The sequence below is a fragment of the Stegostoma tigrinum genome, chromosome 34, assembly GCF_030684315.1.
Source record: "Stegostoma tigrinum isolate sSteTig4 chromosome 34, sSteTig4.hap1, whole genome shotgun sequence".
Classification (NCBI taxonomy): domain Eukaryota; kingdom Metazoa; phylum Chordata; class Chondrichthyes; order Orectolobiformes; family Stegostomatidae; genus Stegostoma; species Stegostoma tigrinum.
Genome location: NC_081387.1, coordinates 3,370,012 through 3,392,792, shown reverse-complemented (window position 1 = coordinate 3,392,792; position 22,781 = coordinate 3,370,012). Strand labels below are relative to the sequence as shown.

The following is a 22,781-nucleotide window of genomic DNA, read 5'->3' as shown; positions in this document are numbered from 1 at the left end:
TATTTTAATCTCACTGCTTGGGAATTAAGTTTGAGGTGTGAAGAGTTTCCAAATTGGTTGTGAGCTGTTCCTGAAATACCTCCCTTCGGTCTGGCTGTCTTTGAGCTGAGACATCAATCTTCTTCCTCTTGAACTTTGGGACTTGTGATGTCTTGGTGTTGGGTGGATGCTCATCACTGATCAAACAAGTCAATGATTTATCCAGCAACATGAGGTTCCCACATGAATCAAGTGATACAGACATCACTTACAACATTGACTTGGCTTTACACCTCCCAGAGGAACCTCCAACATATCATAAATCCCTAGAACGGCACAGTATGGAAACAGACCCAATGGTCCAACTCTTTCATGCTGACCAGATGTCCCTGAATTAATCTAGTCCCATTTAAATTAATATTGTAAATTATTGTTGTCATGAATTATTATATAGTCATTATAACTAATCATTTATGACCATAACAAACAGGAACAAGTGAAGGCCATTCAGCTGTGTGAACCTGCTCCACCATTCAATGGGATCATGGCTGATTCAACATTCTTCATGACCATTTTCCTACCCTGTCCCATAACATTTGATTCTGCAACTGATTGAGAATATAGATAATTAAAATTGTAAATTATTATTTCTCATGCCTTTTGAGAATTATTTCCATGTCTGAGGTTGTGAATTAGCAACAGGAATAGGCCACTGAGCCCTGTGAGCCTGCCCTGTCATTCAATATAACAAAGGACAATCGAATCCTTCAATGTCTTTTACTCAATTATCTGTATAATTGTTACACATAATTCTGATTGTTAATTTGAATAATATTATCTGTATAAATATTATATGATTCCTATTTTAATCCTGCACTGGCTGAAGTTATTATGACGGTCCAACTTTCTCAACCTCTCCCCTCACCTGAGGTGGGGTGTCACTCAGATTAACCCACCACCTGTCCTCTCTCTGTAGAGAGACAGAAGTCATATAGTCCTTTGGGATGATTATGACTTTAACTATACTTTTTTCTGAAACTGTGTTGTGATTTATTTGTAAAATGATTATATATTATTGCAGTGGTGAATTGGTTACAGATAATGTAATGAATTATTTGTATTCTTAAATTATTGTACTTTATCCCAATAGTGAATTATTCCACTCTTCTCAGTAATGTCTTTATTACCAGACAAATCCAAGAAAAATATTGAGAACCACATCAGGAATTCTTTGTGACACTCAATGATGTGACCCAAGGTATTCGATTCAGTAAATCACAGGGCTCGATAGATTTTTTCCATTGATGAGGATGTCCAAGAAAAATCATCACAATGATGCCAGTGCTTCATGATAGTGACTTTAATTGTCTTGGGTGGGAGATTTTCAGCATTCAGACTGGTATCAAGCAAGGATGTGTGATAGCCCTCATTCTATTTACAATTTATCTGATAGTGAGTATTTGTCTCATTAAAGATCAACTACCTTCCGATGTCAGTATTAAATGGAATCTTCACAAGAAACTCATTTACCTCGGTCACCCCCATGCCAAAATTAAACTGACCACTGTCGATACATATAGTTTGCAAATGACTGCAGGGTCACTCTGCAACGTATTTTCAATCCACTCTTGGTCTATTCAGTTCTGTAGGTGTTTCCATCATCTATCAATAAAGCTGTGTAATTTCTGACCATCGGAATTGGGAGCCAGAGTAACGCATAACATTTGATTCTGTAGTATTTAAGAGAGTTTCCCCAATGTAAATGTGTATGTCAGTAAAGTGAGCTAAGTGTGTATGGGATTGAATTGTACCCTGCTCAGTTGGTGTTGAGAATTATAGACAGATGCTCTTTACTTGATGGATGTTTGAAGAATACCATGGTGAATGTTTGTACTCTCCTGTCTGGGAGGATGTCTATCCTAGGTCTGATCGGGGAGTAGGGGTAAGCCTCAATAGACCTGAGTTCCCTCAGCCTATCACACCTTGATGTAATATCAGTGTAAAATCATTTTCAAATGGGTCATTTTCAAATATTTTCTTGTTTTGATAAATTCCACCTTTGGTTTATGTCGAATATGTTTTGAATAACAATAATAAATTACTTCATTAAATTTAGGACAACACTCAGCAGAAGCAGAGCTTTTTGGAGTTTTATAGAATAGCTGCTTTCCCAAGGTGCTGTGAGTGTTTGATCAGACTCACATGGTACTGAAGGTAACCAAGGAAACTAATCGGGATATTGAAGCATGTTTCAGGGACTAATTACACCTGGAGGTGGATCACGGTATTTCCCAGAGAGAGAGAGAATGGTCACACGCATTATAGTGTACTTCACACTGAACAATATCACTCTCAAAAAAGGTCTAGACTAGGACAGTTCAGGAGAGATGAATAGTCCACTACATCCAAGGAGAGCGGACTGGATGGGTACCTGCTAGAAAGGCAAATGGACTGGGAGATCACGGAAAAAGTGCATGTAGCAGGACATGGTGGGAGAGGAACCAATAAAGGTGAATATTGACGAATGGTCACCAAACCCAAAACGTTAACTGTTTTTTCTTCAGAGATGCTGCCAGACCTGTTGAGCTTTTCCAGCAACTTTGTTCGTGAAAGTGAATATTGAGCCTTGGACATTCAAGCCAATACAGGCTGAATCTTCACAGGTGACAAAAAACTGTTGCTGGAAAATCTCATCAGGTTTGGCAGCATCTGTGAAGAAAAAAAATCAGTCAAGTTTCAGGACCAGTGACCCTTCCTCAGATCTCAAGGATCCTTTTGAACAGCTTCTATTTTTGTTTCTGATTTCAGCATCTGCAGTTCCTTCAGTTTTTCTTTACAGGTGACATCTGGTGAGGACAGCAACATCAGATAGCACCTCAAGGACCAAGTGTGTCTCATTGCACTCTCACTCTCAGAGTGACACCGCCCACCCCAGGCCCGATCAATTCCCTCCCTCCTGTCCCCATGTCTCCGGATGTTGTCAGATTGAAAGTGTGCAAGGATGAAGAATGCTATTCCCACACCAGAAATCTCTGTCATTTACCGGGGGATCAGAGACAGCAGCTGCAATAAGGGAGGTTTTATTCAGACATAACAATGACAAGTTTAAATCCCCACCTGATCTACTGCTCAAAGTCATCTCCATTTCACCGATCAGTTTCCCAAACTTCAGGAAACTCATGTTGCTGCAGAAATATTTGGATTGGCTGTGAGAGACGTCAATCAGAGAGCCCACCCACTCTGCCCATTCTCACCTCTTCCTCTTCCAGAGCTGGTTCACTTCCTGTAGGGACTGAAAACTAAGTGAGGAGATGGTGAGTGAAGGAGCAGCTTTTATACAAATTGTATCCCATAATATCCACACCAGTCTTCAGGCAGTCTGACTATCCTGTGGGTAATCAGGGGTGGAAATGTCCCTTATGCTGTGTGAGAAGATCCAGCTGAGAGAGCTGTTTACTCAGTGCTTTGTGCTGAACTGTTTGACTGGAGCTGTATGTTGGATATTGAGTGTGTTTATTGAAAACATTTCCCTCCTGATTTCCAGCCTGAGTTTTGTTGATGAATCATTCCTGAATATGAGAAGGTGAGGAGTCATTATCTGGGAGGAGCAGAGTGTCTGAGGATTCTTACTGATTTCCTGTTGTTGTGTTCTCTGTCTGTGTTTTGGGAGCTGGTTACAATCCTGTGAACTATGAATGATCAGTTCTCTGTTTCTATTAGAATCTGAATGTGGCCTGTCCTTTTGGTTCCTCCAAAATCTCCCACCACCCTGTCTCTGTAACAGCATCAGAGAAGATTATTCAATTATAGACAGCCCTTCACAAACATTAGATTTCCTAAAGTTCTTTACAGCCACTGAAGCACTTTTGAAGTGTGGCAGCCATTCTGTGCATAGCAAGCTCCTACAAACAGTAATGTGATGATCATCAGAGAAGCTGTTTTTTCACTGTGTTGATTGAGGGAATAATGGACCAGGACACCACAATAATATTTCTGTTCCAAATGTGACTCGAGTCAACAGTAGTAAGAGGGAAACTGCAATGTTTGGAAAATAGTTTTAATGATTTCAAGTTAATCATCCCTGACCTGGGAGATCACTTCCTGATTTCCTTAAATAATGTCCAATGTTTGAACATGATTAGTTCCTTCATCAGTAACCTTCTACCCACCATTAGGTCAAAAATTGGGATGTTTTCCGACGATAACATGATGTTCTGCCGCATTTATGATTCCTCAGATAATGAAACAGTCCATGTACATAAGCAGCAAGATCTGGAACATAGCCTGGCTTGGGCTAATTAGTGTCATGTAACATTCACATTGCACAAGTGGCAGGCAATTACTATCTTCAACTAAACAGAATCTGACCTAAATTTGAATGGCATTGCCGTGGCTGAATCTTTCTGCCAACATCTTGGGGTTACTATTGACCAGGAAGTGAAAAAGATCCAGCCATATAAAAATTGTGGTGATGAAAGCAGGTCAGAAAGCACGAATTTTATTATAAGTGATTCACCTACTCGGCACAAGTCAGGAGTGTGATGGAATACACCCCTCTTGCCCAGATGATTGCGGCTTCAACAACACCCAAGAAGTGTGACATATCCAAGATAAAGCAGCCCACTTGACTGGCACCATATATGCCAGCTGATGCACAGGGGCTGCAGTGTGGACCATCTACACAGATTCACTGTACTAACTCACCAAAGCTCATTTGACAGCACTTCTCAACCTCACAACTTTTTTACCGCCTTGATAACAATAGCATCAAATGTGACCATTTTCAATTTCCTACATAAAGCTGTGTATGGAACTATAATGGCTCTTGCTAGGTTAAAATCTGATAATTACCTATCAGTGTACCTACCTTCATAGACTAAGACAGTTCAAAAAGGGGGCTGATGATTACCTTCTGAAGGGAATGGGCAATAAACGCTAGCCTAGCAAATGTCACCCACATCCTGTGAAAGTATAAACAAATGAAACCTGACTAGTTAGTTACTTAATACAGTTGGAGAGAGAATCAGAGAAAATTATGTTTCCTTTTTCTGTTTTGCAGAGAAGTTGTGCTGTAGTATATCAGAGAGGATAGACACTGCAGATAGATCCTGACCATCACCCAAGGAACAACTGTACAACTGTGCAAAGACATCCAATCCCTTTGCAACATTGCTCAATGCAGAGAAGGTTGGGCAGTGAAACCTTCGTCAGGAAATTGGTTGGGTCAAAGGAGCTTTGACACATCATCAGATCTGAAACGGGTCAGTAGTGTGGAGCCTTCCATCAGAACCAATCTTTCTGAAGGTTCAGCTGTGGGTGATCGGTCAGGGTGAGGCTGGGAAGAAGTGTGAGTGGCTGCAAGTGTGGTGAGAGCTTCAGTCATTCATCGTGCCTCATGAACCACTGACTCATTCCTGAATGTTCAATTGTGAGGAGTGAAAGCAAGCTTCGCAGGTTCAATAAGTTACTCTGAGACACAAGGAGCATCTGCTGTACAACTGTTAATGAAGGATCAGTTTCATGGAAGAGAAACAATTTAAGTGTGAGTTATGTGACCAAATTTTTGCAAAATCATCGACACTTGTGAATCACCGACGCATTCATACTGGGGAGAAGCCGTTCAAATGTGAAGAGTGTAACAAGAACTTTTCACAATTATCAGGCCTTGTGAATCACCAGCCTATTCATACTGGGAAGAAGCCATTCATATGCAAGGTGTGTGACAAATCATTCTCACAGTCATCAAAATTCCTCATACATGAACGTATTCACACAAGGGAGAAACCATTCACTTGCAAGATATGTAACAAATCATTCTCAGATTCATCAGCCTTTCAAAGACATCAACGCATTCACACAGGGGAGAGACCATTCACCTGTGAGGTGTGTGACAAATCATTCTCAGTCTCATCAACCCTCCGTAAACACCAACGTATTCATACAGGGGAGAGACCGTTTACATGTGAGGTATGTAACAAATCGTTCTCACAGTTAGGAGCCCTCCACACACATCAACGAATTCACACAGGTGAGAAACCGTTTACATGTGAAGTGTGTGACAAATCATTCTCACGTTCAGGGAACCTCCGAACTCATCAACGCATCCACACTGGTGAGAAACTGTTTAAGTGTGATGTGTGTGACAAATCGTTCTCATCATCAATGAAGCTCCATGTACATCTAAGTAATCACACAGGAGAGAAACCGTTCGCATGCAAGGTATGTGGTAAATCATTCTCACACTCATCAATCCTCTGTACACATGAACGCATTCACACAGGCGAGAAACCATTCAGATGCAATGGATGTCTCAAATCATTTTTAGATTCATCAACCCTCCGCAGACACCAACGCATTCACACAGGTGAGAAACCATTCATGTGTGAGGTATGTGACAAATCGTTCTCGCAGTCATCGAGCCTCTGTGCACACCAACGCATTCACACAGGGATGAAACCATTCAATTGCAAAGCCTGTGACAAATCATTCTCAGTCTCATCAAGCCTCCGCAGGCATGAACGCATTCACACAGGGGAGAAACTGTTCAGATGTGAGGTGTGTGAGAAGTCATTCTCATACTCAGATAGCCTCCGTAGACACCAATGCATCCACACAGGCGAGAAGCCCTTCAGGTGTGAAATGTGCAGCAAATCATTCTCAAGGTCATGGAACCTCCTGCTCCATCAAAGGACCCACACAGGGGAGTAACCTTTCAATGATGAGGTTTGTAATGAACATTTTGTGATATCTTCAATCATCTGGGATACGAAAGGATTCACAGGGAAGAATCTCTCTTCAGTTGCAATGTTTGTGACAATGCTTTAACAGTCAGCATAACATTGGTCAATATACTCACATAAAGGATAAACCCTATCAGTGAGGTTTCTTTCATAAGGTCTTCACGCAATTATCGGACCCCCTGATATATCAGTGGAACCCACAGAGGGCCTACCTGGCCAAGTTATTGTCCAATCCACCCTCAGATTGTGTAACAGTGTACACAGTCTCAGTGCAGGGTGTTCAGTGGGACTGAGACACAGAACAAGAAGCAGCTTTCACTCCCATCAAACACCTAGTGATGACATCACCAGTGCTGAGGGATTATGATGTCAACAATGGAGCCACCCTGCAGTGTGATGTCAGTGACACAGGATTTGGAGTAATCCCCATGCAGTGAGGGCAACCCATTGGGTTTGTATCCAGAGAGTTAACACATACTGGACAGTACTGTCTACACATTAACAGAGCCTGGTTGTTGCCTTTCATTGTGTATTTTTCAGCTCGTAGCTGTTCAAGAGAGAGAGAAAATGATAGTAAGGTCTGACCACAAGCCAATTCAAAGCATCTTTCTCAAACCACTTGCATTTCCTTGAAAGCAAAAACAGGATTTGCAGAACGAAACTCAGGAGGTTTGATTGCATTTCTGGAGAAAAAGCAGAATAACATTTTGAGTGTAGAGATCCTTCTTCAAAACCCTAAAGCATTAGGAAAGGATGTTTGGGAGAGAGAGAGAGGATGTTTCTTTGTTTGCAGAAATATCACTAAGAAGTGAAGTACAGCAAGGGAAGCAGATGTAGAACAATGACATGCTGCTGAGAGCTGCACTCTCTCTGAAGGACTTTCTCTGAAGAAAGTTGTTGGTGTTCATACAAAGTATGAAGTATTACAGACAGACTGACTCCATAGGAATTACCTGAGAAGACAGGAGCTTCCGAAAAGAGGCTCAGACTCCAAAATAGCATGCAAGATTTTGGACAGGTCTGATATTCTTACCTGGATAGTTACACAGGAATTGTCAGACAGAAAAAAAACTCCTGGGTACACGTATACCTGACGACCGAAATAACTCAATCTCCACAACGCTATGAGTATCCCCACATCACGCCGATTCTCCCTGACCCAATCTGACTCAGTGACCAATCCAAACTGACCAGACCCCACCTCATGACTGGACTATTCCTTCAAAAAGACATGACTCGCACCCAACCTTAGGGAAAACTCACAACCTGATTAGCCCCAAACTCTATAAAATTTCATAACCCAAAGTGCCCCTCAACCAAACCTGTTTAACCCTGCAACCCCGTAAAATCTGGCAACCTGGCTGTCCCTCTAACAAATCAACTTAGCCTGACTGATTACCTTGTAACCCGATAAAATCTCACAGCCCCACTATGTTCCTGACCCAAACTAACCGGTCTAGCCCTGAAACCTATAAAATACCTATAAATATAACTAGCCCCCAGCCTGACCTTAGTAACAAATAGTCCAATAAAATCTCGCAACCAGACTACCTTGCAAACCTGTAGAATCTCATAACCTAACTATCCAAGAGTACCCAAGTATTCACCCACTTCATACAGCTGCCACCTTACCACTTAGCTTCTTAAGCCTGGCCACGTACCTCATCACTCTGCCTCTTTATCTACCCTGTCACCTGACCCACTTAACTCATACATCCACTTACCCATTCACTAACATCCACACTGGACAGTCTTTAGGAAATACAAATTTAACTCAAGGACTATGAGGAACTGGTTCATGGAATTATTTGGACTTCTAGATTGAAAGAGTTTTGAAGGGACATGTAATTTCTGGGAATTGTGTCCAACAGTAATGACAAAACATCAAAAGATGATGTTAGTATCCTGGTGTTTTGGTTGGAAGTCAAATGACTGTGTGGGAAAGTCAAGCCAAAGCTTTTAGGAGAGATAAAAGATGCGTTTATGGCTTTAATTGCTTGATAGACTTGGCCTGGAAAATGTGGAAGGTCCTGTGCTGAAGGTTGTCTAGCAACAGCATCTGAACTACAGATGTGTTTTCCAGTAAACATGAGCTGCATCAGTTAATGGCAGAACATAATGCTTTTTTACAGAAAAAAATCTCTCTCGCTCCTGGAAAAGAAACATCCTGGAACTTAACAAGATGCACATACCCATTTTGGTAAAGTAGAGCTGGGAACCTCAGAAAGTTCCAGAAATCAGTACCTTTAACATCCTCTTAAATTGTGAAAGCTGAACTGTTACTTGCAGTCAAAGACCTAAGTCTGAGACTTACCAGCTGAACTGAAGATCTACAACTGTCAGCAGTGTTATCCTGATGACAGGAAATTGATGAGGCTGTGAAGAATCTTCCCTTTTGTTATCTGTTGAACTCAGACCCTTGACCCCAGTGGGCTCTTTGTTACTATTTCTTTTTTTTTAAATCCAGGGTTTAAAGGGGTATGGGCCAAATGCAGAGTTGTAAGAGTCTTGTATAATCACATTTGGGATGAAGGGATTTGTCACTTAGTTATATATAGCAGCTTAGTTGTTAACCAGTTTTGCCATTTATTGCAAAAATAGCCGTTATGAATTCACATCTTCCCGTACTTGCCTCCATGCTGTATTAGATCCCTCTACGCAATTAGTTTAAACCTCTACCTGCTGCAGTAGTAAGCCTCCTCACATAGTTGTTTCAATTCTGGTTCAGGTGCAACCTGTCAGACTTGTCCAGGTCCTGCTTTCCCCAGAAATGAAGCCAGTCGTCCAGAAATCTCAAGGCTACATCTACACCAAATCATCAGCCATGCATTCATCTATTCCATCTGCCGATTGCTGTAGTCAGTAGCATGTTGTACAGGGACTAATCCAGAGACCTTGAAATCCAGCTTTCTATTCTGTTCCATAGCTCCCCATATTCTTGTCACAAGATTTCTATTCTCTTTCTACCTATATCATTGGTATGAATGTGAAGTGTTTCTCAAGCTGTTTCCCCCATCAGAATGCTGTGTAGCCATTCAGTCTCCAAAACTCACACTTCCTCAAGCAGTGATTCCCAACATTTTCAGTGAAACTGCACACTTCAGTGAGACAAACGATTCCATAGGGCACCCTTTTTAGCTGAATTGGTATTTTGTCTGCAAATGGCCCTTTAACTTACTTGGCCCCATCACAGTTTGCCAACCTGTCTCTGAAGGTGAAATGTTCAGGTAAGAGATAAGCAGTATCATCCATCCATGAAATTCCAAAGGCCAGTGGCTTCCATTATACTCTGACAGATCTTTTCTTCCTTGAATTCAGATGTTTCATCAACCAATGAATTAGTGGAGAATTCACCATGTCAAGGAAATCATAAACCAGTTGATGTGAAATGTGTCTCAGAAAGTCCTATTTATTATCTTCAGCTCTGTCCAGCAGAACAACCCCCGATCAAATGCAACCCCTACTAGCTGTTGCCATCCTCCTGTCACTATCTCATCACACTTGTCAACCGACCTGATCAAACAGGGCCTTGAGCAACCTCACACAGTTTTCATTCAGTGATCGACTCGGATCAGCATCAGACTTAGCTTTGAAACCTCTCCACTGTGATTCAGTATGCGAATCATTGGGCAGAGAAAAACTCATCCTACTGGTGAGTGATACAAGTCGGCCAGTGAATATCTGTGGGAACAATGTTGTCATCATGTCTGCCATCCTGGCCTGAGTGAGAACTTCACAGAGGCCGCGGATGGCAGTCAGAGAGATTATAGTACTCACTACACAGGCTGCATCCTCAGCAGCTACCCTCCACACAACCTGGATGAACTTGTCCCCAAGGGGCAGGGACAACAGAGCAGTAGTTGGGACATAGCTGCTGTCACGTTCTGTGAGGTCAAAGCGGTTATCCCTCATAAAACCTGCTGTTTCACCTCCTGGTGAGGGATTAACTCCAAATGAAGCCCCAGCCCATGAAGGATATTTGAGACCGGGCCCTGAAGTTGCCGTTTCTGTTGTATGATTTAGGGTGAAATCAGTCCTCCAAGCTGTGTCCCCAGAAGATTCCCCAGCACTTTCCTGCTGACATCAAACTTCTTTGAATAAACCACTAGCAACTCAGAGATTGTGTTTATTGCTGTCTCCCGCTTACTGGCTTCCATTGACAAGATTTCCTCTTCAATTTTATGGATGGTTTGAGACTTATCTTCCATCTCAGCAATGATCTTCTCTACTGCAACAGAAATGAATTATAGACTTTATTGTTCAATCTGCTGTTGTAAATTGTCTAACTCTGCTGAATGATTCAACTCTGTCTGCTATCTCTGCCTGGAGTCAGGAAGGTATGGATTGAATTTTCCTGTGTACTTGGTATCCTGTCCTCTCTGAGCATCAAGCTGTGAATTTAAATCCATCAATCTAGTTGCTATTGTGGGAAATTTGAGGGAAATGTGTACAGCTGCAGTTGTGACTCTCTCACTTTGTCATTATTGAGAAGTTTATCCAGTTGTTACTTTGAGCAATAACATGTTTGATTCTTTCTATATTATTACGTTACTATTCATTATAACTGGGATCAAGTAAACCTCTTGAACAGTATCAGGGGAGTAGGGGCATTCTTAAGAGGGGAATCAAGAGGGCAAAAATGGGAATATAAGATAACCTTGATAGGTAAAGTTAGGGATAATCCAAAGACTTTCAAAGACCAAAATAGCAACTAGGGAGAGAATAGGGCTTCTTAAAGATCAGTGTTCTGACCAATGAGGGCAAGCGTGCCAAATGCCTTCTTCACCACAGTGTCTAACTGTGACTCCACTTTCAAGGAACTATGCTGCTGCACTCATAGGTTTCTTTGCTCGACCACACTTCCTAGGGCTGTACCTTTAACTGTATAAGTTGAGCCCTGATTTGCCTTACCAAAATACAATCTAATTTATCTAAATTAAAATCCATCTGCTACTCCTCAGCCCCATTGGCCCATCAGATCAAGATCCCATTGTACTCTGAAATAGTTAGATTAGATTAGATTCCCTACAGTGTGGAAACAGGCCCTTCAGCCCAACAAGTCCACACCTCCCCTTGGAGCATCCCACCCAGACCCATGTCCCTATAACTCACACCCCCCTTAACACTACAGGCAATCTAGCATGACCGATCCACCTAACCTGCACATCTTTGGACTGTGGGAGGAAACCGGAGCACCCGGAGGAAGCCCACGCAGACACGGGGAGAATGTGCAAACTGCACACAGACAGTCGCCCAGAATCGAACCCGGGTCCCTGGTGCTGTGAGGCTGCAGTGCTAACCACTAAGCCACCATGCTGCCCCTTTTTTACATTTCCCATCAACTACCACCCTCTGTCTTCTTTCAGCAAGCCAATTTCCGATCCAATAATCTTCTACACTGTCCACTACACCACTTATTTTGGTATCAACTGCAAACTTACTAACCATACTCCATGTATTCACATTTCATTTATAAAATAATTTATAAAATAGGTGAAAAAGCAGTGGATCCAGCACCAAACCATGTGGCACACTGTTGGTTACAGGCCTCCAGTCCAAAAAGCAACCCTGTACCAACATGCTCTGTCTCCCACCTTCAAGCCACTTTTGTGCCTAAATGGCTTGCTCCCCCAGATCTTCTGTGATCTAAACTTACGAGCCAGTCTACCATGCAGAATCTTGTCAAATGTTTTGCGTAAGTCCACATAGACAAAGTCTACCACTCTGCCTTCATCAAGCATCTTTGTCATGTCAAAAAAATCGTTAGTGAGACTTCGCATGCACAAAGCTATGCTGACTTTCCAAATGCATGTAAATCCTGTCCTTTAGAATTCCCTTCAACAACTTACCCAGCAATGATATAAGGCTCACCAGACCAGAGTCCCCTGGCCTTTCTGTACAGCCTTTCTTAAATAATGGCACCACATTGGCCAACTTCCAGTCTTCTGGCACCTCACCCGGGGCTGTTGATAACATAAATATCTCAGCAAGGAGCCCAGCAATCTCTTCGCATTTCCCTTATGATTTACAGGCTGAGTTTTGTGAGGTATGTAAAATGGGTTTACATTGTTGTCAGGATTGTTGGATCAGTAATGCAATCACATGGGAAATACCATTCACATGCAAGGTGTGTGACAAACCATTCTCGCAATCATCAACTCTCCTCAAGCACTACTGTGTTCAAAGTGGGGAGAAACCATTCTTGTGTGAGGTTTGCAACAAGTCATTTGCATGTTCAGACAGCCTCCACAGACACTAACCAATCCACAAAGGGGAGAAACCATTCAAATGTGAAATATATGGGAGATAATGGGAACTGCAGATGCTGGAGAATCCAAGATAATAAAATGTGAGGCTGGATGAACACAGCAAGCCAAGCAGCATCTCAGGAGCACAAAAGCTGACGTTTCGGGCCTAGACCCTTCATCAGAGAGGGGGATGGGGTGAGGGTTCTTGAATAAATAGGGAGAGAGGGGGAGGCGGACCAAAGATGGAGAGAAAAGAAAATAGGTGGACGGCGGAAAAACTGCTCTATGTCCAATCGTGACTGGTATTCGTTGATGTGTGGTTGTAGGGGGACAAAGGTGAGCCCCTTACTAAGGACTGACCATTCGTCCTCAGTTAGTGGGAGGTCTGGGGGGATGGTGAAGATGCGGCAGGGTTCAGTGTGGCTGTCTCCTCTGGGGTTGCTGGCTGTGGAATATTCTGGGTGTAGAGGTGGTCACGGTTGGGGCCAAATTGGGAAGGCTGAAATGTGGACTGTAGTCCCTTGGGGATGATCTGGTTCCGTAGGCAGGTGCTGAGGACGGTGATGTGGCTGTGGTACCTGGTTTGCTTCAGGACATGGTCGAGCAGTTTCAAGGCCGAAGAGATTACAAGAGAGTTGCAATGGGAGAGAGATTCCCTGAGGTTGGTCCGGAGGGAGGAGGGTAACTGCTTCAGGTTAGGCATCCCTGGAAGAGGCTTCGCAGTGAAGTTAAAATAGTAGGGTTCTGCTGCATCTTCACCATCCCCCCAGACCTCCCACTAACTGAGGACGAACGGTCAGTCCTTAGTAAGGGGCTCACCTTTGTCCCCCTACAACCACACATCAACTAATACCAGTCACGATTGGACATAGAGCAGTTTTTCCGCCGTCCACCTATTTTCTTTTCTCTCCATCTTCGGTCCGCCTCCCCCTCTCTCCCTATTTATTCCAGAACCCTCACCCCATCCCCCTCTCTGATGAAGGGTCTAGGCCCGAAATGTCAGCTTTTGTGCTCCTGAGATGCTGCTTGGCCTGCTGTGTTCATCCAGCCTCACATTTTATTATCTTGAAATATATGGGAAATGTTTTGCGCAGTCAACAGGATTGGTAAATCAGTGACGTGTTCACACAGGGGCGAAACGTTTCTGTTTGAGAACTGCAAATCATCATTCTCACAAATGTTATCCATTAATTTTCACAAACATGCTCATTCTCACAATCAGGCAGCCTCTATGCATGGCAATGTATCCTTATGGGAAGAAACCATTCAAATATAGATGTTTAGCATGGACTTTACTCAGTGATCAAATCTGGTGAACCACAGGCCAATCACATAGGCAAAATGCCATTCATGTGTAAGGCATGTGATAAATCACTCTCACAATCATCATTCTCAGTTGTGCACCAATGCATTCACACAGGGGAGTAACTGTTCACTTTTAAGGTGTTGAAGCAATCATTCTCTTAGTCAAGCATCCTCCATGCAAATCAATGAATCCACACAGGGATAAACCATTCATCAGCAAGATGTTTGACAAATCATTCTCTCAATCATGGAGCCTCTGCAAACATGAACATATTGACAAAGGGGAGAAACCCTTAAAATGTGACAGATAGTAGGAACTGCAGATGCTGGAGAATCTGAGATAACAAAGTGTAGAACTAGATGAATTGATTTGCGGAGTGGACTCGATGGGCCAAATGGCCTTATTCCACTCCTATATCTTATGAACACAGCAGACCAAGCAGTTTCAGAGGAGCAGGATGCTGCTTGATTTGATGTGTTCATCCAGCTCTACACTTCGTTATCCCTTAAAATGTGAAGTGTATCTCAAGCAGTTTACACAGTGGGGAATCACTGGCTAATTCATAAAGGAGACAGGCCATTCTGACGTGAGATATACAAAACAGTCTTAGGATCAAACGACCATGCCGATGATTTGTTGCAAACCTCACGTGAATGTTTTTTCCCCACTGTTAATACTTTGGTCCTTGAGGAGTGTTGATAATTGTGAGAATGATTTGTCATGCGCCTTGCATGTGAATGGCTTTTCCCTTTTTTAAGATAGACTGGGAGCAAAGACTATATGGTGGGACAACAGAAGCACAGTGGAGGACTTTTAAAGTGATTTTTTACAGTGATCAGCAGAAGTATCTACCAATGAAAAGGAAAGACTGCAGGAAAAGGTTTAATCAGCTGTGGATAACTCAGGAAATAAAGGACGGTATCAAATTGAGAACAAATGCATACAAGGTGGCTAAGATTAGTGGGAAACTTTAAAGGTCAATAGAAAGCCATGAAAAATGCTGTAAAGAAAAGTTTCTGAAGAAGGGTCTAGGCCTGAAACATAAGCCTTCCTGCTCCTATGATGCTCCTCGGCCTGCTGTGTTCATCCAGCTCTACACCTTGTTATCTCAGACTCTCCAGCATCTCCAGCGGCCTGCTGTGTTCATCCAGCTCTACACCTTGTTATCTCAGATTCTCCAGCATCTGCAGTTTCTGCTATCTCATAAAGAAAAGTAAGGTGGATTGTGAGAATAAACTAGCTCAGAATATAAAATGAGCAAATGTTTCTACAAATGTATAAAATGAAAACAAGTATGTGCACCATCGCATTCACGCAGGTAAAAATTGTTTCCTTAGAGGATGAGAAGGGAGATTTAATAATGGGAAATGAGGAAATGGCCGAAGCATTGAACAGGTATTTTGTGTAATTCTTCACAGTGAAGACACAAATAACACGCCAATAATTGAGTGCAAAGAAGCATTGACAGGCAAAGAACTTGAAACAATCATTATCACTAAAGAGGTACTGTTGGGCAAGCTAATCGGTAGACAAGTCTCCTGGTCCTAATGGAATGCATCCTAGATTCCTAAAAGAAATGACGGGAAATAGCAAATGCTAATCGTGGTAATTTACCAAAATTCACTGGACTCTGAGGCAGTTCCGTTAGATTGGAAAGCAGCAAATGTGACACCACTGTTTAAAAAAGGTTAACAAAAGGCAGGTAACTACAGACCTGATAGCTTAACTTTGGTAGTGGAGAAAATGCTTGAATCTGTCATTAAGGAAGAAATAACAAGGCACTTGGATAGTAATTGTCCTATTGGGCAGATGCAGCATAGGTTCATGAAGGCCGGTCATGTTTAACTAATTTCATGGAATTTCTTGAAGACATAATGAGCACTGTGGACAATGGGGAACTGGTGGATGTGGTGTATCTGGATTTCCAGAAGGCATTCGACAAGGTTCTGCACAAGATAAAGGTGCAAGGCATTACAGGTAATAAATTGGTTAACTTACAGAAAGCAAAGACTGGAGATAAATGAGTGTTTTCTGGTTCGTGATCAGTGGTTAATGGTGTGCCTCAGGGATCACTATTGGGACCACAATTGTTTCAAAATCAGGAGTTTCAAAATCAGGAGGTTATGCTGTAGCTGTATAGGATGCTGGTGAGACCACACTTGGAATACTGGGTACAGTTTTGGTTTCCTTACTTGAGAAAGGATGAACTGGCACTGGAGGGGGTCCAGAGGAGGTTCACATAGATGATTTAGAATTGGGGACCAAGTGTAATGCGTCAAAGTTCACAGGTGATACTAAGATGGATGGTAGAATGAAGTGTGCAGAGGACACTGAAAGTCTGCAGAGGGATATAATTGGGTTAAGTGAGTGGGCAGGTGGAGTACAAAGTTTGTAAATGTGAGATCACCCATTTCAGTCAGAATAACAGCAAAATGGACTATTATTTAAATGGTGTAAAACTGCAGCATGCTGCTGTGCAGAGGGACCTGGGTGCGTTTGGTTTGCAGGTGCGGCAGGTAATTAAGAAGGCAGCTGGAATATTTTCCTTCATTGCTAGAGGGATGGAGTTTCAAAATCAGGAGGCTATGCTGTAGCTGTGTAGGATGCTGGTGAGACCACACTTGGAATACTGGGTACAGTTTTGGTTTCCTTACTTGAGAAAGGATGAACTGGCACTGGAGGGGGTCCAGAGGAGGTTCACTAGATTGATTCTGGAATTGAGAGGGTTGGCTTATGAGGAGAGATTAAGTAGACTGGGCCTATACTTATTGGAATTTAGAAGAATGAGGGTGTATCTTTTGAAACATACAGGGAATAGATAAGATAGAAGCATAAAAGTTGTTTCCATTGGCAAATGTAACTAGAATGAGGGGGTATAGCTTCAAAATAAGGTGGAGCAGATTTAGAACTGAGTTGAGGAGGAACTACTTCACCCAAAGAATTGTGAATCTGTGGAATTCCCTTCCCAGTGAAGCAGTTGAGTCTACCTCGTTGAATTTTTAAAGGCAAAGATGGATAGATTTTTGAACAGTAAAAGAATTAAGGGTTATGGTGAATGGGCAGGCAAGTGGAACTGAGTCCACAAAACAATCAGTCATGATCTTATTGAATGGTGGAGCAGGCTGTACCGGCCAGACGACTTAGTCTTGCTCCTAATTCTTGTGTTCTTAACCTCCATTGACACCAATGCATCCACACAGGGCAGAATCCTTCCAGTTCTTAGTCATGTGACAAATCATTCACAACATGCGTTTAACTCTATTAACATCAACACATTTACACAAAGGAGATACTGTTCATGTGCAACGTGTATGAAAGGTTTACACACACTCCCCAATCTCCTAAAACACTAACAGTTATACAGGTGAGAAACCATTCAAGTGTGAAGTGTGTGACCAGGCTTTCACATCATCAGCATTTTCCCTAGTCCATCAGTGCACTCAAACAGGGCAAAATCCTTTCAGTATGAATTCTGGATTAAAGCTTTCACACAGTTGTTGGACCTCCTTCAATATCAGCAAACCCACATGGAAGCAACTGGATATGTTCTTGACAAGCTTTTACCCAGATGTGTAACGGTGTACACAGTCTCACAGTGCAGGGTGTTCAGTGGGACTGGGACACAGAACAAGAAGCAGCTTTCACTCCCATCAAACACCTAGTGATGACATCACCAGGCTGAGGGATTATGATGTCAACAATGGAGCCACCCTGCAGTGTGATGTCAGTGACACAGGACTTGGAGTAATCCCCATGCAGTGAGGGCAACCCCGTTGTGTTTGTATCCAGAGAGTTAACACATACTGAGTAATGTAGTGCACAGATTGAGAGAGAGAGAGAGTCTGGCTGTTGTTGTTACTTGTGAGGATTTCAACCAGTACCTGGGAGAAAGGATGTGATACTTGACTCTGACCTTGGGTCACTTTAAAGCATATTTTTCAAGCCACTTCCATGTGTTCTAAACTGTTTGTAATTGATGTTACATCATTTCTGGAGATATCAAATAAAAGTGACGTACCAAGAAAAGATTGCAGGTGTACATCATTGACATGCTCTTGGGAGCTGTACTCTCTTGGAAGGAAGTTTGTGTTGGTACAGAGTGTGAAGTTTGCCAATTCAACAAGAAGCAACAACACAGACTTTAGAAATCAACAGATCAGCAGAGACTTGCCAATCTTCCAGTCACTGTATTTGCAGGATATGTTTTGTCGTTCCTTGTCTGTCAAATGCACTGACTCTTTGGAAATGCCTGGAAAGTTTGAATTCCCAAGAATTCTTTGAAAATTCTCCACCTCTGAGTTACAGTCAGAGACTTTGTACAGTTCCCACACACTTAGCTGAATACCCAGATATTATCTTGGAAATGTTAGACAGGAATATACTTATTCTAATTTCTGTGTTCGTGAGTCCCGTAATCAGCACATCTTTCAAAGAGGCAGTATTCCAGTAAAATAATATACTATGAATGCTGGTGATTTGATCTAAAATCAATGCTGGAGAAACTCAATGGTTCTCGTGGTATCTGTGATAGTGACACAGAGTTAATGCTTTGAGTCCAATATGACGACTCTTCAAAACTGAATGGGGCTGGTAAAGTGATGTGTTTTATGATGCAAAAAAAGGGGGATGAAGAGCAAGTGGAACAGACAGTAAAGGTGTCCCAAAATAAAAGGCAAAGGGACTGCTAATAGTAAGAGAAATGATATAGACTAAGATGATTATTCGTACGTACTAACAGCAGCAAATTGGTCAGCTTGGTGGGGGTGGGGGTGGTGCGGTTGTGTGTGGACAGAAATTGATTAATTTACTGTTAAATTAAATCCTGAAGATTCCTAAGTGCCTGTCAAGAAAATAAAATGCTGATCAACCAGTTTGCATTGCACCTCACCGGAAAACTGTAGCAGGTAGAAGATAGAAATGTCAGTATGAATTCAAGATGGTAAGCCACTGGAATGTCAGGATCATTTTACTGAATGAACAATTTGGACAAAATGATCACCCAGTCTGGGTTTTGTGTTCCCAGTGTAGGAGACAGCATAGGGTTCAGTAATTATAGACAACAACATTGAAAGAAGCATTAGTAAATCACAGCTTCATTTTGAAGGTATATTGGGGCCTGAGAAAGAGAAGAGAAAGGGAGCAAATGTACTGCTGGAACATAACTTACACACAATCGCAGTTGATTTCTCAGGAGAAAAGTTGGGGGTTATCCTTCCTCTTTATGATGATCTGCAGCAATGAGCAGTTTTGACAGAGGAAAGCAGGACTACTAGTGCTTGATGTGGCAATCAATCAATAAACTAATTGTGTCATGGATACATTCAAATTTTCACCCCTTAGGGTTGAGAAAGAGGAGATCGAGTTAGAAAGGAGACTAAATATAATTTTGATAACAAGGATGTAGAATTCAGATGAGGGAGTGATTAAAGCAGATTGACAGCTACAAAAGCATTGTGGTGATTGGAGGGAGAAAGGACAGAGAGTTGGGAATTAGAAAGCACTGTCCAACACACCTGGGGAAAGAGGGTTTTCCAGGAATGGAAATTGGTTGATCCATGGGCGCACATGATCACTGGATCCCTAAACCATTAATGGCTTTATATGATGGAAATGAGTTCCGGCCTGTGTCACTAAAGTTCGGTGTCATCACTGATTATTGGAATTGAGAGCCGGACTAAAAAGTTGGGATTTTAAAGTAATCTGAGAGTTTTCCTGATGTTTGTATGTTAGTAACGTGACCCAGGTCTCAGGAATGGCTATGAATTGGATTCAAATCCTGCCTTAATTTATGTGAATTATAGCCAGATCCTCTTCAGGTAACTGTTGTTTGACTAATACAATGGGGAAAGTTTATACTCTCTTGTCCAGGAGGACCACTATCCTGAGTATTGTGAGGAAGTGGGAATGGGTCTTTAGACATGAGTTCCCTGATTCAATCAAACCTCAATATAATAGCAGTGTGATATTTTCACTTTATACTCTTCCAAGATTAATTTTGTGTTCTGGAAAAGATCTTAAATCATTTTAAAATGTTTTGTTGTTTTGATTAATGCTAACTTGGTTTCTGCAGATTGTTTTGTCTGTTTTATTAATCTGTCTAGAATTCTCAATAAATTAACTTTTTAGTTGAATCCAAACCATCTGATTTGTCATCATGCTGTGTTCTATTCACTGAAACACTCAGAATCCTACTGTAAGCATCCTGAACACAATATATTGGTCAGTGTTACTGTGGGCTGAGATACTTAATAGTTTTTGAGAAGATTTGTTTCTCGGGCTGTGGATGAGGTTGTAACTTGCTCACTGAGCCAGTGTGTTTTGTTGCAGGCCTTTTGTCACCCTGCTCGGTAACATTGTCAGTGCGTCTCTGGTGAAGCTTTGGTGTTCTGAACCACTTGTTATTTATATGCCTCAGTTTACTGGGGTGCTTGGCCTCACTTCTGGTTCTGTCTCTTGGTGGCTAATTGGTGTTCATGTATCCTTATTGACAGTTTTCTTCCTGTTTGGCCTATGTAGTGTTTCTCACAGTCCTTGCATGTTATTTTGTGCATTTGGTTGATTTTATTGGTTGTGGGTATGGGATCCATTATGTTCGTCAGTACTGACTAACGTAAAGGATCCCATACGACCAATTCTCACTGGTTTCAGTACACATCAACGAAGAAAGATATGAATTCAACTGGAACAACACATCCGTAACAGCTCAAGGCAAACACAGACATGCCAGGGAATTACTGGAAGCCTAATATTCCAACCGGAACTGCATCAACAGACACATTGAACTGGACCCGATATACAAACCACTGAAAAACAGAATCGCAAGTGGTGCCAACCACTCCAGCAAATCAAGGCATATAAATAACAAGTGGGACAGAACACCAACACATCACTGGAGATGTGCTCATAATGTTATCTAGTAGGGTGACATAATGTCTGCAACAAAACACACCGGCTGGGCGAGCAACTCTACAACCTGAGATACTTTATCTTCTTCGATTCCCTTCCCACTCCGAGTTCTCCAAGACAGGCAAAGCAGGTACTGATGTCCATTTACATGGGGAAGCTTCCTGGAAGAGGTCACCACATGAGGGACACCACACTGTGTAAAGCATGGCCAATCAAGAGATTCTCCCACTCTTACCGCAGGCATATTGGAAGGATTTAAAGGTTGATAAGAATGGCAAGAGATAGAGGGTGGTGGTAGAGGGTTGTTTTTCAGAGTGGATGCCTGTTGCCAGCAATGTTCCACCAGGATCAGTGCTGGGTCCACTTTTGTTTATCATTTATGTAAATGATTTAGATAAGAATATAGAAGGCATGGTCACTAAGTTTGCAGATGACAGCAAAATTGGTGGCATAGTGCACAGTGAAGGTTATCTAAGAGTACAAAGAGATTTTTGGAATCAGTTGGGTCAATAGGCTGAGGAGTGGCAGATGGAATTTAATTTGGATAAATGCAAGGTAAAAGAAGGGCAGGACATACACAATTCAAAGTAGGACCTTGGGTAGTGTTGTAGAACACAGAGATCCAAGGGTTCTGGCTTATAATTCTTTGAAGTTTGATTTCCATGTAGGCAGGATGGTTAAGAAGGTATTTAGCACGCTTGCCTTCATTGTTCAGATCTTTGACTATAGCAGTTGGGACATCATGCTGAGGTTGTAAAGAACATTGGTGCGTTCTCTTCTGGAGTACTGTGCCCAATTCTGGTCACCCTGTCATAGGAAGAATATTATTAAACTACAGGAGGTTCAGAAGAAATTTAGCAGGATCTTGACAGGAATGGAGGGTTTGAATTATGTGGAGAGGCTGGGACACTGAGGGGTGACTTTATACAGGTTTATAAATTCACGGGAGTATAGATAAGGTGAATAGCAGATGTCTTTTCCCTAGGGCATGGGTTTCAAGACAAGGGGATATATTTTTAAGGTGAGGCCAGAATGACTTTAAAAAGACATGAGGAACTTATTTCACATAGAGTGGCTTCTGTGTGGATTGAACTTCCAGAGGAAGTGGTGGTTGTGGGTACAGTGCATTGTTTAAAGGACATTTGGATAAGTACATCAGTAAGAATTGTTTGGAGGGATACTGTCCAAGCACAGGCAGGTGCAACCAGTTTCGTTTGGGATTATGGTTTGGTTGGGCCAAAGGGCCCGTTTCTATGCTCAATGACCAGACAACACCACAAGGATAACAAAGTGTGGAGCTGGATGAACACAGCAGGCCAAGCAGCATCTCAGAAGCAGAAAAGCTGACGGTTCAGGCCGAGACCCTTCATCAGAAAAGGGTCAAGGCCCAAAACGTCAGCCTTCCTGCTCCTCTGATGCTGCTTGGCCTGCTGTGTTCATCCAGGTCTACACCTTGTTATCTCAGATTCTCCAGCATCTGCAGTTCCCATTACCTCTGACACCACGAGGCTCCTCTCTCCTGATCTGGAGGCTTTCCTCCAACCCCCTGAACTCCCTAAGAACGAACAAAGCCTGGGGGAGAAGTCCACCCTCGAGCCCTGA

The 22,781-nt window shown here is 42.3% G+C and overlaps 1 protein-coding gene and 1 long non-coding RNA gene across 4 annotated transcripts in view; one reads left to right on the top strand and one right to left on the bottom strand.

The window, feature by feature from the left end:
• The first annotated feature begins 3,258 nt into the window (after positions 1–3,258).
• LOC132206257 (zinc finger protein 271-like) lies at positions 3,259–13,069 on the top strand. Of its 3 annotated transcripts, XM_059639671.1 has the most exons (3): positions 3,259–3,293; positions 5,039–6,702; positions 8,852–13,069. In XM_059639671.1, exon 2 carries the CDS (start codon positions 5,500–5,502, stop codon positions 6,685–6,687), a length of 1,188 nt encoding a protein of 395 aa, XP_059495654.1. In that variant the 5' UTR covers positions 3,259–3,293; positions 5,039–5,499; the 3' UTR covers positions 6,688–6,702; positions 8,852–13,069. The 3 variants fall into 3 exon arrangements, with proteins under 3 accessions (XP_059495654.1, XP_059495652.1, XP_059495653.1); XM_059639669.1 differs by having other exon boundaries at positions 5,039–13,069; XM_059639670.1 differs by having other exon boundaries at positions 3,275–3,562; positions 5,039–13,069.
• Positions 3,920–22,781, bottom strand: part of LOC125446410 (uncharacterized) — a 24,374-nt gene continuing 5,512 nt past the window's right edge. The window contains exon 5 of the long non-coding RNA XR_007246390.2: positions 3,920–10,947. This is a non-coding gene — a long non-coding RNA (uncharacterized LOC125446410). The remainder of the gene's footprint in view (positions 10,948–22,781) is intronic.